Here is a 17,881-nt window from a genome sequence, read left to right on the forward strand (position 1 = left end):
TTGCTTATAATACACAGACTGGATCCACGTTCCCCCATTCCAATGTAGACTGGTTTGTCCATTAAGTTACATCTCTTCCCTGTGACATCTTACCTTCAATTAAGCACACAATGCTTAGCAGAGAAAGTTGCACTTAAAATCTGCACATGGACTAGGTTAAATGTCTTCATTATCCTTTGTTATGTTATGTTGATTTATAAACCGCACTAATCACCCAAGAGGGTATCCAGGAAATTGAGTGATCACCAAGGTGCTAACATGAAGAGCCATGTCTCCAGCTTCTTGCGGAACTCAAGGAGTGAGGAGGAGGGTCTGATGTGTTGAGCGAAGTCGTTCCATGTCTTGGGTGCGATGTAGGTGATTAAGCAATCTCCAGTTTTACTTTTGCAGATGCGGGGAGTGTGTGAGAGTGAAGCAGAGCATAGGTGGCTGATGGGTTAGTGAAAGTGTATGTGGCTGTTCAGGTCCTGTGTAGGGCTTTGTACTTGTGCATGAGGAGTTTGATTTGGCTGCACTTGTGAATGGGGAGTCACTGAAGCTTCCTGAGGTGTGGTGTGATGTGGGTGCCTTTAGTGGAGGTAGAGTATGAGTCTTGCAGCAATGTTCTGGATGGTCTGGAGTTTGGAGATTCCAGCGTAGAGAGTGTTGCAGTAGTCCAGTCTGCTTGTGATGAGTGCATTGCGTGATGGTCCTTCTGGTGTTCTGAGGTTACTATTGGAGATCTTTCACAGTACGCATAGGATGTGGAAGCAGGAGGTGCCCACTGCGTTGACTTTAGCCGTCAAGTTCAGCTTGTCGTTTAGAACGATCCCTAGAGTTTTTTGCATGCTTTGTGGGTGTGGGTATGGGTGTTGGTCCTACCTCTGACAGCCATGGGATAGAGCCCCACGGGGAGGTCTTGTTGCGAAAGATCCGTACTTCTGTCTTGTCTTCATTGAAAGCACTTTGATAGATAGCTGGGCTGTTTGGGACACTGCATATGCTTGCATTGAAAGATATTCCTCTGATCACAATGCAATAATAATAATGGATGTCTCCTGCTTACTTTTGATTCATATTGCGATCTCTATTTTCAATTCAGACTAATACATAGCTGCTCACTTTCAGCTATCCTTTCTACATTCCCATCCAATCAACTCACAGATTCATAACTTTCCACAAAAAAGACAAAGCAACATAAATTACAATAGGTACAGTATATGAAATGTGTACATTGGTTACAAATGCCTTCCAATCCCAGAATAAACTTCCTTCCAGAAACCCTACACACACAAAGCAAGCACTGGCAAAGCCAATAGGACTCGTCTTTGAGACCTATTGGCTCTGCCGTTGTCTTTTGTACATGTACAGCATGGGTACGACAACTTTGGCAATGATTTGTAGCCATGCTGTATAGCAGTGTGGGTAAAGATAGTAATGACAAAAGGGCTGTGACACGTCTAGCGCTGATGCACTCAATTTTTTTTTTTAAAGTGCATTAGCCCTGTCTGCGTCATATCACTTTTAAAAAATTGGTTTTTGCCACGCTGCAAAGCATCTGTGCTGCTGTGAAGCATGGTCACAAAACATTGCCAAAGCCAATGGCTCTCATAGGTGAGACCTATTGGGGTTGCCAATGCTTGTTTATATTAAATGATTATTTTGGGGTAGTTAGCTTGAAATAGCGGTTTTCTTTAAAATGCAGGAAACAATGAGCACTGCTTGGATTCAGAATGGAATTAACATGCTTAGGCTGGGTTTACGTTTGTTAATAAAACAATGGACAAGGATGAGGGCAGTGGCTTAAGGCGACTGTGAGGCTGCATATTTACCATATAATTGTGTATTTACTGCATAAATGGTGGAAGAATCGTCACATAATCTCACAAAGTAGTGAAATGGTTGAGAGCGGTGCCCCTTAGACATATAAACCAGCTCCTGCTTGAGCATGCCATCTCCTGTAGTCCACCATAAAGGCTGTTAGCTTTCCCTAATATATGCACTCTTCGTTCATTTAAGTCCTGCTGGGTACATCAGCATCGCCTCTGCGCCCAGTTGTATAAATTCCTTCCTCTGCGCTTGTAGGTCCAGCTGTTTTACCCTACAAATACAAGTTTCTTGTAGAGGTATACATCACTAGAGCCACCTGGCCCAAGAGAAGAGAAGCTCGAGACTCCATCTCTAGGCATCCGCCACATGGAGGATCAGGGAGCGCTATTGCGCCCCCCAATTAAGAGCAAAGTGGCTCAAGACCCTACCTGAGCCCCCAATAACAAAGGATCAAGGAAGAGGGCTGGCATGCACCCCCAGCTGTGATAGGCCTGTCCCCTGCTGCATGTGTCTGGGGGGAGCAGGGTGGCCAACACAAAGATAAACCCTGCCCACATGGAGGGGTCAGGGTAGAATCCCGCTGCTGGTTCCCACGCCAGCAGTGGAAAATGCCAGCCGGGCGTGAAGCTGGCTGGGGCAACCGGGAGTGGGCTCTCTGAGCAGCCTTACAGGAGGGAGCAAGGTGTGGTGCCCAGGTGGGAGTGGGCACCCCCACCGAATAAAAAGAAAGAAACCGTTTGGAGTAATTCAGCTGGAGCTGTTGTCGTGTAGTGCCTATAAACCAATATAGGATCTGCGCATTTAGACAACATACACTGTAGAATTGGGGTCAGACTGATTCTAGACACCCCTACCGAGTATGTTAGCCTATATACCAGCTAGCTCACAGTGCCACTAAAAACTCCTGTTACCAAGGAGAGAATAGTTCTTGGCAACTATCGAACAAGACAACACTGATCCCTCAAGATCGTGGAAACAGTGTACTACTTTTCGCTCAGTCACTCATGCTCAGTTCTTCCCAGAGAGATACACAGAATAAACCGTGGGGAAATTTTTCAATAAGCATTTATTGAACCATCGTCATTCTAGCTTAAAATAGATGTGCTGAAACAACCATTAGACAGTAACAGATATAAATGAATATGAGCACTAACAGACTAAAAGGATGGTAGATTTCTACCATTGTGCTAAAACAATGAATACATGAGAATAAAATGTGTACACCTATGATGCAACCCTAACTAGATGTACCAAAGTGTACCTAGCATATATGTGGGTGTAAAGCCAAGAATCCCTCTATGATAAAGTCAACCCCATTACCTGAAGTGAGAGACTGTGGTACCCGTCTTGGTCTCGAGAGGGACACCCCGCAAGGGATGTCAGACCACTGCGAGGTGGAATGTCTGCGTGCAGGAGCCTCAGCGTTTCGCGTCAGTATGTCGGCATGGAAGTCCTTTTCTCCTCTGACTATCTCAGCAAGAGATGATGTATATATACCCAAAGTGGTACCACCTGGGGATATACCTTGCTGTGTCATGTCGGACTAGAATGACAGAAGGAATGGCCCTTGTACATAGTTATTATGCAGGCGATGCTAAGCCTGCTGTGATTCCAAGAATCCTTATGCGTAATGAATGAGGCTTAAGCTTTTCTGAGAAAACCCCATGTCATCTCTGGACATTACCGTAACTAAGTAAAAGCTCAGTACTAAGAACTGTTATGTAATGTAATGGTACATAGAATATAGGTGAAGTGTTAGGGGACTACCTGAGCCTATGTTGGGGTACCTATCTGGAACATAACACTGTCCACTCAATATTTATGCTCCCTTGCAAGAGCACCCCATAATGCCCTGCAGGGCTAAGAATGCCCAGACTTTCCCCAGTATGTGGTGGCCCCAAGAATTTATGGAAATCACCAACGGTTCCAGAGGAGTTGGGTAGGGCTACAAGAGTGCAGCAGCCCCGCCCTCCCAAGGAATTTAAAGTACTAACTCTGCAGGGTCAGAGAAAAGATGACCCATTTGGCTTTCTCAGCTTTAGTTTGAAAATTCTCAAGGCTGGAACTTTTGTTCTACTGCCTGGGGATGTAGCGATCTCTGTTGGTTGTTTTTATGGCTCTATGTTTTGTGGCCTGAGATGGTCGAAAAAAAAACAGAGATATGCTTTTTGATTTTGCAAGTTTTTATTCAAAAGTCTTATAAATGCTGACAGTAATGAGTTTTTAGGACAGGTTGTAATTCTCTATTAATTCTAGTAATTACAGATGGTTACAATGCTTCATTATACGGATTACAGATGGATTATGACTACTGAAGTCAGCGATAGAGTGATGAAATAGGATATGTGATTCTGGTCTATAAGTATGATAACGTTGACAAAGCCAAGTGACCCCCACATCCCATGGTTATGTGCTATATTGTAGAGGGAAGAGGGTACTGTGATTTTTGGGGTCAAGTGTAAAGTTAAAAAAAGTATTTCCACCAACCTTATGTATAATTATAATTACTGCATAGTATTCAGTAGTGTTTGCCTAATAAATATACTTTTTTCTTTTCCAAAGAAAAAGCACAGACTGGACAATCATGTATTGTATGTTATTATTGCCTGCCAGATAATAGTGGCTAGTGGCCCACACTACCTCCCCTGAGTACACCTTGGACTGCACTACTTTGCTACCCTGGGAGAGAGTCAAGAGCTATAATGGGGTGTTTGGTTCCCAGCGAGGTGGTAATTGTGGCCATTACTTATGTAGGCCACACAACTAATGGCCCATTTCCTTACACCACCAGTCTCCTCATTAATCATTAGTCAGTAGATCACCACCGTCCCAGTATTTTATTGACCTGGCCTGCATTTTTGTTTCAAGGCCAGTAAAACGATTGGGGGTGGGTACAGTTTTAACTTTACCTTGTGACAAAGTTAGAACAGCAATTACATAAAGAAACACTTCAAATGTTCTTTAGAGTTTCTGAAGTATTTCTAAAAGATCTTTAAATGAAATCGGGGTGCATTGCTACGATAAAAACGAATGAAGGAATTTTACGCACATTTATATTCAAGCACCAGTTGGAAGCCTTTCCAGGATCTCATAAATGTAAGAAATGGGCAGTAATTTACTCAGTAAAAACGTTGAGCCCCAGTACAGCACAGAGTAAACTATGGATTCTGAAAACCATACCGCTCACTACCATTCAGAGTGCCCCATCTGCCGCATGAGCAAATTAAGAAAGCATGGAATTCCTTGCAGCTGCAAAGTCCTTTTTCCTCAACTCTCATGCTAGTGGCTATAGACAAAATAAGCACTGGCAAAGCTAATAGGTCTTGCTTATACAAGAGCTATTGACTTTGGCAATGTGTTCTTGCCATGTTTTACGCAAGTGTGGCTGCTGTTCAGCAAAGCTAAACGTTAGTGGCGTGGAGTGTCCTAGAGTGGAGTGGGGGGGGGAGTGGATATGTTGGAGTAGAGTGTTGTAGATTTTAGTAGAATGAAGTAGAGTTACGTGGCAGAGCGTGTCCTAGAGTGGAGTGCCGTAGAGTGGAGTGGGGGGAGGGAGGGGAGTAGGGTGGAGTGGGTTAGAGTGGATTTAGGTAGTGGGTGGATTGGATTGGGGTGGATTGTTTTGGGCAGAGTGGGTTGGATTGAGTAGAGTGGGGTTGATTGGAGTGGGTGGGTGGATGGGGTCTAATGAAATGGGGTGAAGTGGATTGGATTGAGGTGGAATGGGGTGGGCTGGATTAGAGTAGGGTGGTTTGCAGTGGGGTGAATTAGAATGGGGTGTTGATTGACTGGGGGTAGATTGGTGTGCAGGGGCCTGGATGGAGTGGATTGAATGGGGTGGACTGTACTGGGGTGGGGTGGATTGGAGTACAGTGGGGTGGATTGGAGTGGGGTGGAATGGGATGGGGTAGATTGTATTTGGCTGGATTGGATTTGGGTGGGGTGGATTGGATTGGATTGAGGTGAGGTGATTTGGATTGGGGTGAGAGGGATTGGATTGGAGTGGGACGGATTGGAGTGGGGGAGATTGTTTTGGATTGGAGTGGGACAGGTTGTTTTGGATTGGAGTAGGGCAGATTGTTTTGGTAGGGGTGGAGCAGGTTGTTTTGGATTGTAGTGGGACAGAGTGTTTTGGATTGTAGTGGGACAGATTGTTTTGGATTGGAGTGGGGCAGATTGTTTTGGACTGGGGTGAGGTAGATTGTTTTGGATTGGAGTGGGGCAGATTGTTTTGGACTGGAATGGGGCAGGTTGTTTTATACTGGGTAGATTGTTTAAAAGGGTGTAGATTGTTTTGGATTGAAATGGGACAGATTATTTTGGAGTTGGGCAGATTGTTTTGCTGTGGGGTAGATTGTTTTGGGATTGGAGTAGGGCAGTTTGTTTTGGAGTGGGGGTAGATTGTTTTGGATTAAAGTGGGGCACATTGTTTTGGCTTGGAGTGGGGTAGATTACGTGTTAAAGCATAATTTCAGAAATTTCACATAAGAAAGAAACCATGACGCTTTGCAATAAAATAATCCTCATCTTTTGAGAACAGCGCCCATGAGCAAAAGCAAAAGAAAATATTTGTGCAAAGTGAGAAAATAAGACTTGGCAAAATGAAAGAAAAGTAATTATGGAAAACTAATCTTTGCAATTTTGTTTGTCCTGCTTGAGGCAAGGGGATATCGTACAGAAGTAATATTGAGTGCAAAAGATAGAGTGATGAAGAAGAAAAGAAAAGCATAATTGGTAACAACGAAAAAAAGAAACCTAAGGCAATGAATCCCGATTGATTATAGACTATAATATCAAATATCAAGAACTAAGAAATATCTTTCATAGAAATCGGAACATATTATCATGCAATGAGACCTTAAAAGAGACTTTATCTAACTTCCCTAAAATACCATTCAGAAAAGCAGGTCTCGAAAAAATCATAAAAATATTATTAGAACTGCAGGTCTACTCGACCTAATTGTAATGTACTTGACCCGTGAACTGGTCTCAAATTGCATGATCCTCAGCAAATATGTTGTCTTAAGCAGCTGCCTATTTCTTTATTATCACATACTTTATCACATAAGAGAGCACCTTCAGATATGCAAGTTCACTATTTCTGCTGTACAAAAAAACTCTTTATTTACTAGTCTAAATGTTTGCTCCATGTATAATAAGAATCAAGCCCATATATAGGGTATACATGATCCCAGGCTTGCCTCTTATTATTTTTTTTTTTACAGAGTTTTATATAGCGCAAACTTGACCCGAAGGTTTTGGCTATCAGAGCGCTTTAGATGAGCACCTGTTGCATTACACAAGGACATATTCATATTTTTGGTTGGTACGGGGAAATTAAGTGATTTGCCCAGAATCACAGGATGTTGAGTGTCCCTGCCGAGATTCGAACCTGGTTCCCCAGCGTTGAGGTTGGCCGCTCTAGCCGTAAGACCACATCCATCCTCTTAGTTCACTAATAGCATCGTCATCTGGGCAGAAGCAGTAATAATTCCCAGTTCATGTTTAAAAACTCACTTTTCATAAATATATTACCAAAGCATGACGTGGTAGTGCAGATAGCATATTTTCCATTGAACGGGTCACAAACCTTTACCACTAGCAAGTAGTTTTACTAATAATAGCGCATAAACAATGTTTGGAAATTGAGTTTCAGCAAACATATTTAGAAATTGCACTTCACTGAGTAAAATGTTAAAATTTGTTTTGAGACGATAAAAATATTTTTTTTACCATAGAATTACATAATGGGTTTTCATATCTAGTGAAATATATTTGAAATGGTTGAACAGTTCACTTAGCTATTTTAGTGTTGTGTTAGGAAAAAGCCCAACATCTTACAGCCATTCATTTAACATGCTTTGCACAGTTCAATTGTCACACTGTTCACTTTACAAAATCCTCTAAGTTAAGTCACATAAAGAAAAATAAATGTAGGAAGATAAACTGGCTTTTGACCTCTGTCTTTGAAAGTCAGCATATGTGACAAGATAAAAAGATTTGAAGGCATTTGCATTGCTCTTTCACTTTGTGAGCAATAAAGATGCCCTTAAATCTTATCTTGTCACATTTGCTCTGCTTTCAGAGACAGAGGTCAAAAGTCAGGTTGTCTTCCTACATTTACTTTTTGTTTTGTGACTGAAGTTAGAGGATTTACAACTCCAGAAAGGGTGAGTAGTCCCTAAAAATAGCTTGTCCTGAATAAATCTTGCTCAACAATGTGAATGAATTTTTCGAGCCCTGAAAAGTATCATCCCTAGGAGATATACCTGTGCAGAGTCATTTACCAACAAGGACAAAAAAACAATAACAACTGGTTACAGACACCTGGCTTTTGGAAATGCCCAAATTGCAAATCGTGCAAACACAGATTTAACAAAATATCATATAAACTGTTCAATGGAAAAGAATAGGAAATCATGGAACATATAACCTGTGAAACCAATTATGTAGTTTATGTCCTACATTGCATGTGTGGAAAATCATATGTAAGAAGTACTACAAACAAGGTAAAACTGAGAATCTTACAACACTTATGTTCAATAAACTTCAGGACTCCTATCCAATTCACATGCACGTTTGGGAAAAACATGAAGGGAAGATACAAGATTTGACCTGTTTTGGTATTAAACAAACACATCAGAGCTGGAGAACGAGGGGGCATTCGATAACTGAACCTAAGAAGGATGGAATCAAGGCCAATAACATCCATGGGTACTGAAGCCTTCTCTGCCACAATTTGGATGCTGAATTACATGTCGATATTTGAGAATAACTTCAAAAACACTAAGAGGGTCCCTGAGTGGCTAGATATATTTGGGGAAGAATCCAGGGAAGGATACAAGTAGCAAAATTACATAAAAACGTCTCCAAAATCTGCATATAGGAAACAATACCTTTATGATATACAAATACCATACATCAGCCCAGTTACATTTATAATTTATTAGACTTGGATACGACATTTTGTTTTTTGTTTTCAACATATAAGTGATTTTTAATCAACATACATATAAATAGAGTTAGTGAGCACCACATACATTAACAGACAAATAATTCATGCAAATACAATTAAAAGAGAAGCACAAGTGACTGACTACATAACGATTAGAAAATATCACACACAATGGAAATTACAGAAGAGTATACATATAACACATCAACAACAGGCAACATCAATAGGTTCTAAAAATTATTACTCATTGTAATAACAGTTATATTAATGAAAAAGCTACTGTAATATTTTATGACAAAAATTGAATATCGAACCATAATGGACATACAGTGACATATTGCGTAAAGCTCTGTATTTGTGTAAAAAATGGAGAACAGACATTTTCCAACATTGCTGCTTGTGGAAAATACACTAGAACAAACAAAGTGGATTTTTTTAAAGCCTACATTTTGTGCAAGGCCAAAAATACGAAGACAATTGATTTTGAAGGTACAGTAAGGAGAAATGGATTCAATGCTTCAGACTAAGGTCCTGATTATGAGTTTGGCCGTGCGGGAGGGGGGGGTGGCATGCCACCACCCCCACACTGCCAAACTCTACCGCTGACTGCCCGCTGGATTACACGTTGTAATCTGGGCAGGCTGTCCTGCGGCGGCTGGCCCACTGTGCGGCCTTTCAAAGGCTGATAGGAGAGCCTTAGAAAGGCAGTGCCACGGAACACCATAGCATGTTCCAGCACGGCATGGACTGTTAAGTGCATGCCGTGCAAGAACTAGCGGTGTAGAAAGACAGGAGGGTACACCATGTGCCCCCCTGCATGCACCCCGTGCCCCGAGGCACCAGGAGACCCTGTAGGGCCCCCTATGTTTCCTCACCCTTTTCATGGTGGGCTCACAGTCATGAAAAGGAGAGCAGTGCCAAGCATATTGTGGCTTCAGACCGCTGCAAGACAGCCAGACAGCCAGGGATCGTGAATCCCTGGTGCTAGCAGCATTCCTATGGCGGTCTAACCTCCAAAGTTATAATACGGTGGTCGGACCGCTGGTGTGGTAGTTGCTGCACCGCCACCGTGGCTTTGGCAGTCTATCGGACTGCCTAACTCCTAATCAGGCCCTAAGTTTGAGGCGAAGTCCATTTTCATCCCCTTTCACTGAGCAAGCAGCAACAATGTTACTTCACAGCCTGATTACAGTTTAACATAAGTTCTCTGGGTGATTGATTAGTAAGTTTTGGTTTGTAAAATACATTTATTTAGCTGATTTGCTTTACCTATCCACTGTGATTTCTTTGCTTGTTGCTTGAGACTTCCTTGAAATTAAGTTGTACTTACCCTCGTAGGATGATTAAATATCTGTGTATTTTGACCATGATGGAAAATTGGTTGTGTAGGTGTGGAACTGGAAAATTACTCACCAGTGTTGAATTTTAAGTCTCGCAGAACTTCAAGCTAATTATATACAATGTGACAGAGCCAGCTATTTGAAATAAAGGTTAAGAGACAGATCAACTGAGGTCTACGTGCCAAAAATACTTGATGGGAGAAACTCCTGCTCGTGAACCCTGGACCTTAGAAGTCTACTGTGGGGTTGTGCAGTTGTGATTTTACTACTGTCAGGCCAACAGTAACACTAGTATAATCTGAATTTATGCACGCACCTCATGGATCACTTATAATCATTCACTATGTACGTCAGGTGCATAGTTAAAAATAAACTTAAAGTCAAAGTCTGCCTGCAGTTTTGAGCGCTTCTTTTTTTCTTCAGAGGCTGGATGAGAAAGGGTAGTTATTTAAGAGTACTTTATGACAAATGCTTTTTTGAATTCAAGTTCTGCTAGTGTATCTCAAGCCTATCCTGCTGCACCTTCTAATATACAATTGCAGCTCGACCAAATTACCTCACTTATAACTAGCAAGAGAAAAACATTTCCTCCCCCACTTGCAGACACAGATGGATATTTGTAAATTGGAGTTAGTGAATAAACAGGGATCTAGTCTATGTGAGATAGTGAATAAACAGGGGTCTAGTTTATGTTAGATCTGAAACAGGTCTGCAGCATAGTTTTTCCAGAAATGTTTGCCTCTGGGGCCAGCATATTATGTTAGGTCAAGAACAGATCATCTTCGACAAGAAATGGATGGTTTGCTATTTTTCTCACTACAAAGATGGGCAGAGGAAAAAAAACTTCAGAGTTATTGATACATTATGTGACAAATCAATCTTACAAAACTTCTTTACCCCTTGCAGGAACGTAAGAAACATGGCACTGCCAGTGGCGACATGGAGGTTCCTGAACAGAGCCCGCTGCAGTGGGGTAATGATGGGTTTCACTCGGACTCAGAACACTGCTGTCAGTCAGAAAGGTATGGAGCAGTGTACCAGCAGTTAGCGTTTGTGTTTTAATGTGGTCTTTCAGCCTCTCTTTTAGTACATTAGTCTCATCTTCTGTGAAAGTAACCGTGTTCTTCTGGAAGCTGAGGGAGGAATAGGAATATGGCCCACCTCCTGATTTTTATGTGTGATGTACAAAGAGATTGGTCACGCTAACCATATGTAATAATAATAAATCACTCAACAGTACACACATAGTGTGGCTTCGGGTCAGTCCTTTTCATCTACTGATCTGTTCAAATGACACTCATGTTTTGCTTCCACCCTCAGCAGTATTCAGTGTTGTCCAATAGGTCAGTCCATTTCAGCTATTGTCTGCATTTTTGAGCGACAGCATTTAGCTTGATCACAAGTGCACATCCATCTAGAAAATGGCGTGCTTCAATGCCACTGTCGGTTTGCCAACTTGGTGGACAGCTGCAGACTCCTTTTTAAGATCGAGCCTCCCAATAGAGCAGTTGTCTAGTTGCAAAAGACAGATTGTGGGTTTAGCAAGAACATCAGGGGCTTGGAACCCGCCAACATCAGGGGCTTGGAGCCCGGCCATTGCTTACCATTGTTTAGCTTTCCTGTCATTCTCATTTGCCTCATTCGACACTCTGCCTGATGACACGCGCTTGAACGACCGTATGTTCGCAGCGCGACCTGAAAACATTTTAAACTTTGCTGTGTGATTGATTTTAAAAATTGCACCTTGTACCTTTTAAATTGAAATTGTACTATTCACCATTGAGGCACTTGTCGCCCCTGCAACCCCGGTCCACCGTAAGCATTAGGCCTGATTGTGTGGAGGGTGCAGGGCGGTACCTTCTTCCGGGTTCCCTCCCGGTGCAGGCACTGATTGGGCGAGTGTGTGGAGGCGGAGCTGAATACTAGCCCGTCCTCTACATAAGCCTGATGCCCCCTAATACGTGCAGCGGATGCGCGCAGCGTCCGCGCCATCCAAGCGCCGAAGACACGCCAAAGACCAGCCCGTCTGTGCCCGGCCAGGACGGGGCACGGGGCAGAGGGCTATGCTTTGCCGACCCAGAACAAACTGGTAATATCCTCTGATTCGCTAAAAGCACTTTGCCCCACAACACATGTAAACTGTGCTACACTCGAAGTACCCCCAATTGGCAATGCGATCTGTACGCATTGTAACTTCACACTTACTAATTTCCAACCCTGCCCTGACCACAGAAATAGAAACACAAAGCGGAGACAGAAACCGAGTCCCAAGGCACAAGATTTCCTGTTTTGCAGCACTAACTGACGCTCGTTACCCAAACATAAGCTAGACATTTTTAACCTGCTACTCAAAGAAAAACCCAGTGCTCTCTTCCTAACCAAAACCTAGCTTCACGCCAGTGCAGGCCCCGACGTAGCTTCAGCCCTCCCCTCCAATTATGCGATTGCTAGGCAAGACAGAACGAACAAAACTGGTGGTGGTATTGCTATCATTTTTAGCAAAGAGCTAAAATGCTGCTTCGATCCTGTTGACATTCCAGGCTGTGAAGCTGGCCTGTTCAAACTTACCATAAAGCCCAAATTCACGCTATCAGGTATACTGATGTATAGACCTCCTGGAAACTCCACCGTATGGGCTTCCACACTAGCGAATTACATCCCCCCTTTTATTCTAGCCTCCAAATTTTTTTTACTAATTGGAGATCTAAACCTACATCTGGACGACACAGCTAACTCCATATGTACCAATTTCCTAGAAGACCTGACAGCCTTAAACATGAGATTATTAAATACCGGACCTACTCACAAGGCGGGGCATTTACTAGACCCAATCATTACTAATCTCACCGAACTAGTATGGCAGGACACAACCCCCATCTGCTGGTCAGATCACTCCCTAGTTACCTTTAGCCTGAGAATACCAGCAACTACTCCCATGCAGGATGTTTTTCCCGCCACATCTATGAAAAATCGGAAAAATCTTAACATTGTACAACTTCATCAAGCCCTCAGAAATAACCCACCTAAACCGGGCCAAAACATGGAAAGCATTGCTAATGCAACACAACAATGGCTTAGTAACGCCGCTGACACTTGCCTACCTTCTCCTCACACTAGAGGAAATAGTCACCGCCCCCCAGCCCCATGGTTCAATGATCAACTAAAAATGGAGAAAACCAAATGTAAGGTATTGGAGAGGCAGTGGAGGAAGGATTACGCACCTGACAAAAAAGCGGGCTATCAAAGTGCAAGAAATAAATACCATGCAGCTTGCATTAAAGCCCGTGCCCTGTATGTAAACACCACTATTATGAAGGCAACTAATAGGTCAAAAATATTGTTCAACACAGTTAAGGAATTAGCAGGTGCTCAAACCACAGCAACTGCCTGTCCATTAAATGAACAACAATGTCAGGGTCTCGCTACATTCTTCTCCGAGAAAATTGACAAATTAATCACTGACATCAATAGCAATAAAAAACACACCACCCCGCAAGATCATGAGGACTTTGTCCCCACAGTCAAAAACACCTTGGATCACTGGCCTCCCATCACAATTGACACACTAAGATCCATCTTCAAGACAATTAAATCTGGCTCCCCTTGCGACCCTATTCCTATTAAAGTACTGAAATAACTGGACGCCCCCTCTCTGGAAATCATTGTTAACACGCTGAATTCCTCCTTTGAATTCTCTACAGTTCCCGCGCTCTGTAAACACGCCATGGTCAGTCCACTACTGAAGAAACCTGCCGCAAACCCAGAGTTGCTATCTAATTACAGGCCCATATCACTTCTTCCCGCCTTTTCCAAATTACTGGAAATACATGTCCATTCTTCCCTTACTCATTTCACTGAGGAAAACTCCCTTCTCCACCTGTCACAGTCTGGCTTTCGAGCAGGGTTCTCCACAGAGACGGCTCTGCTGGGAGTCACCGAGAATATTCGGAAACTCCTTGACGACGGTCAAACGGTCGCACTCATTCTTTTGAACTTGAGTGCGGCCTTTGACACCATATCGCACGAAGGCCTACTAACCACACTAAGAAACAAGCATTTGCAATGCAATATGTCTCGCATTAGGAAAGTTTGAGCTATTGGTATTGTAAATGACACATTTTCTATTTATGTTTTGTTTTTTAAAATAGCGAAATGAATAGCTTTGTCATTTACAATGCCAATAGTTATAACTTTCGCAAATGTGACACCTATAGCATTTGTAATGCAATATGTGTTATATTTACGTGACATACATGTTTTGATATTACAAATAACAATGGCTTTTAATTTTTTAAAATAATTAATACTTAAATAAAAGTTATTGTAATTTATAATGGCAATAGCTTAAACTTTTGTAAATCACTTTTGTGAAGATTATGTTCAGTGTATTTTATTGTGACGAAAATCCAAGAACAGAAGTGAAATATTAACATCTTTTTGTTACGTTTGCAATAAAACTTGAAACAAACTTGTAGATCATATGTGAAGACACTAAACACGATACTCGGGCAGGACACACCACTGCTTCAGGCAGCTTGATTAGAATTCATGGTGTTTCCTCCATACTTAACATCTTCATCAAAGTATGAGAGTGAAGCATGGTTTTAAAAACACTTAAACAAATCCTACTTCATAACAATATCAGACAATATGATTGTCGCTGACCTTTTTAAGTAAATTAAGCTCACAGGACTCTTCACCTATGCATCAAGTTACTTACAAAAAGTTAAAAAATCATAAATAAGTATGTGAAACTCGAGTGCCATCATTTAGGGTTGCACAGAAGCACAACATTTAGAAGCACACCTACATCTCGTATTTCTTATTTTTTTCTTGAATGCAATTCCTAACTCCCAAATGTGAAGCTGCAAAGCTGTGTCTATTGGCTTTATTGCAAAAGGCATTAAGCCCGTCTGTACAAATTTACAATGCCTGAATGGAAAGGAATAGCCCAGGGAGTGACAGCATCATGCATTGGGATCCATCAAAGAGACCAGCTAGAACAGTGGGGCATCCTAACTGGAGTTACATGTGTACACCACTTACAGGAGTTAGGTGGTAAATCAGTACAAGCACCATGAATTGGGAGCCACAGACCACCACATGCATGAAGAAGAGCACTGGGATATAATTTCCGGGGTCAAACAAATAGCCCGCCCTCTGTGGGAGGGACACTACTCTAATCCCTCTGCATGGGCAGCAGTGCCAGGATGTATTGAAGCAATGCGTGCTTCCGCAAGTAAAAGACACATGGGCATTAATTTCCTGCCGTGGGGAAGAGTTGTGGCAACATCAGGCATGACTTATCAGTCAGTACTGTCCGCCCAAAGAAAGTGTTTTCTGTTCCCGCATGCGCACTATGCAAAAGTAAGGACATGCGCATTAGAAACTTCTAAAGGCATGGGCAGTCAGCGCTGATCGTTGCCCCTAACCACGAGGCAGGCACCTAAGGAATTACTTACCTTTTCGTAAGGGTAACACTAGGTACAAATCCCCAACGTGCTGCACAAATACAGGACGACAGAGCTGGTAAAATTCGAAGGGCGGATGTGCGTCGTCTCCTGTATACTGTGCGCGCGGACCAGCCAATAAGGGTCACCAGTAGACGTAGAAGACGGACTTTTCAGTAGAAATGGAAAAGAGAACGAGGACTAGCAGTGAAGGAAGTTGCTGGAGACGCCTGTACGAGCCAGTTCCTTTGGGCGGGACTTCCGTCTTCGGAAGTCCCGCGCACGCGCCCACGGAGTGCCTGAGAGCGGGGCTCCCATGCCCGAGGGAGAGCCCCGGCTACAGAAGTCCAGAATGGCGGTAAGTGGGGCTTAGTTCTAGGGGGGAGGGGGGTGCGCTTGTGTGTGTATGTGTGCGATGGCGGCGGGGGGAGGGGGTCTCTGTATGTGTGCGTGCGTGTGTGTAGGTGCGCTGGTGTGTGTGTGGGGGGTCTCTGTGTGCGTGTAGGTGCGCTAGTGTGTGTGCAGGTGTGGCGGCGACGGGGGGGGGGGGGGTGCGTGTGTGTGCCTGTGTATGCGTGTGGCTGTGTATGTGCGCGTGAGTGTGGCTGTGTGACTGTCTTTGCGCATGGGAAAATGGGGCACGGCGCCGTGCGCGCCCACGAGGTCAAATCTCCGGCAGGAGAAGCGCGTGTCAGTCTGCTGTCCACATTCCCCCAAAAGTGATAACATAAGTTGTCTCGCCCTAGTCCGCAAAAGCTTCGCTTTTGCTTTCGTCTAGGCTCGACCTAAAAATGGGATCTGTGGTGCTGCTTTAGAGTGGATCAGATCTTTTCTGACCCACCGAACCTTCCAGATCACATCTTCCTCTGCGTATTCTGGAATTTCCAGTGCCCCACACGGAGTGTCCCAGGGCTCTATCCTAAGCCCGCTGTTCTTTAATCTTTACCTTAGACCTTTGGCCGATCTAGCGGACCGCTCAGGACTTACCCTCATGACCTACGCCGACGATTCGCAGATAATGTTTTCTCTGTCAGAATCTAGCCCACTAGCCCCGTCACTTCTCAATCAGGGTCTTCACAACATTTTTAGCTGGATGACCACCAACCAGCTGAAATTGAACGGAGAAAAAAAGGAGATCCTCCTGCTGGGTAAACAACGGGACCTATGGAACTCCGTCCATTGGCCTGCCCAGATGGGAAACCTCCCATCACCAGCCACTCGGGTACGCAACCTGGGGGTCATTTTGGACAGCCCCCTTTCTATGAAGCAACAGGCCAACAAAGTTGCTGTCCTCTGTTTCACAATCATAAAGTGGCTGAAGAAAATCCTGTGGATGCTGCCCACCTCCACCCAAAAAACCGTGGTCAATGCCCTCATTACATCTAGGCTTGACTATGGAAACATCCTGTACCTTGGCTCAAACAAAGCTGTAGTTCGGCGGCTGCAACTTGTCCAGAACTCTGCCGCCAGGCTGCTATGCAGAATTCCTAAAACCACCAGTGTGTCAAAATGCCTTCGTGACCTACACTGGCTCAGAGTAGAGAACCGGATTATATTTAAGGCTCTCAGTTACATGTTTAAAATAAAGGCAGGTACGGCACCTAAATACCTGCAAGCTTTAGCCCACCCCTATACTCCCAAACGCATTTTACGGTCACAATCAGCAGCCAATTTTTTGTGTGCCCAGGTGTAAACTTGCAAGAATGGGAGGGAAATCCTTTGCACAGCTAGGACCTAAGCTCTGGAACGCACTCCCTCCACACATGCGCAAAGAAGAAAACTACGCTAGGTTCAGAAAAAACATCAAAACCTGGCTGTTTGAACAATAACTTGAACGACCATGCGAACCTTCTACCTTTTTCTTCTGTGCTGTGTCTCGGCGCCGGGAAACCCTTTTTGGGTAGCTGTGCGCCTTACAAGTGTAAAAAATAAAATAAATAAATAATTCGTATTGTGTCCCAGCTTGTCAATCTTGATTTGTCTCTCCCATGGAGCATAGCCTCTTTACCATCTCTATTCATTGGCTGGCTTCTATGCTTTCACTGTTTGCTTTTCATGCACTACATTTTTCTTTTGTGTAAGCATTCCATGAGAGTGCTTCTGTTTCCCAGCGGTCTCCCTTGTTTACTTCTCTCCCCTGCACTCCGTGTTGCTCCCTGCCCATGTGCTTCTCTGTTCCCTCGTATTGTGCTTGCTCTTGTGTCCTCCCCTGTTATTTTCTCACCTGTGTACTTCTGACCCACCCGCTCCACACTGCTCTCACCTTTTGCTGCTCCTCCACACCCCGCCCTCTGTGTTGCTTCCCTGCCACATCCTCCTTCTCTTTC

General features: G+C 43.6%; 1 protein-coding gene across 1 annotated transcript in view; it reads left to right on the forward strand.

Annotated features, from left to right (window-relative positions):
* GCDH (glutaryl-CoA dehydrogenase) overlaps nt 1-17,881 on the forward strand; it is a 227,027-nt gene that overhangs the window by 9,868 nt on the left and 199,278 nt on the right. Inside the window, exon 2 of the mRNA XM_086962197.1 lies at nt 11,011-11,126. Coding sequence (XP_086818323.1) covers nt 11,024-11,126 — 103 coding nt within the window. The 5' untranslated portion in view covers nt 11,011-11,023. The remainder of the gene's footprint in view (nt 1-11,010; nt 11,127-17,881) is intronic.

The sequence above is a fragment of the Lissotriton vulgaris genome, chromosome 1_1 (genome assembly GCF_964263255.1).
Source record: "Lissotriton vulgaris chromosome 1_1, aLisVul1.2, whole genome shotgun sequence".
Taxonomy (NCBI): Eukaryota; Metazoa; Chordata; class Amphibia; order Caudata; family Salamandridae; genus Lissotriton; species Lissotriton vulgaris.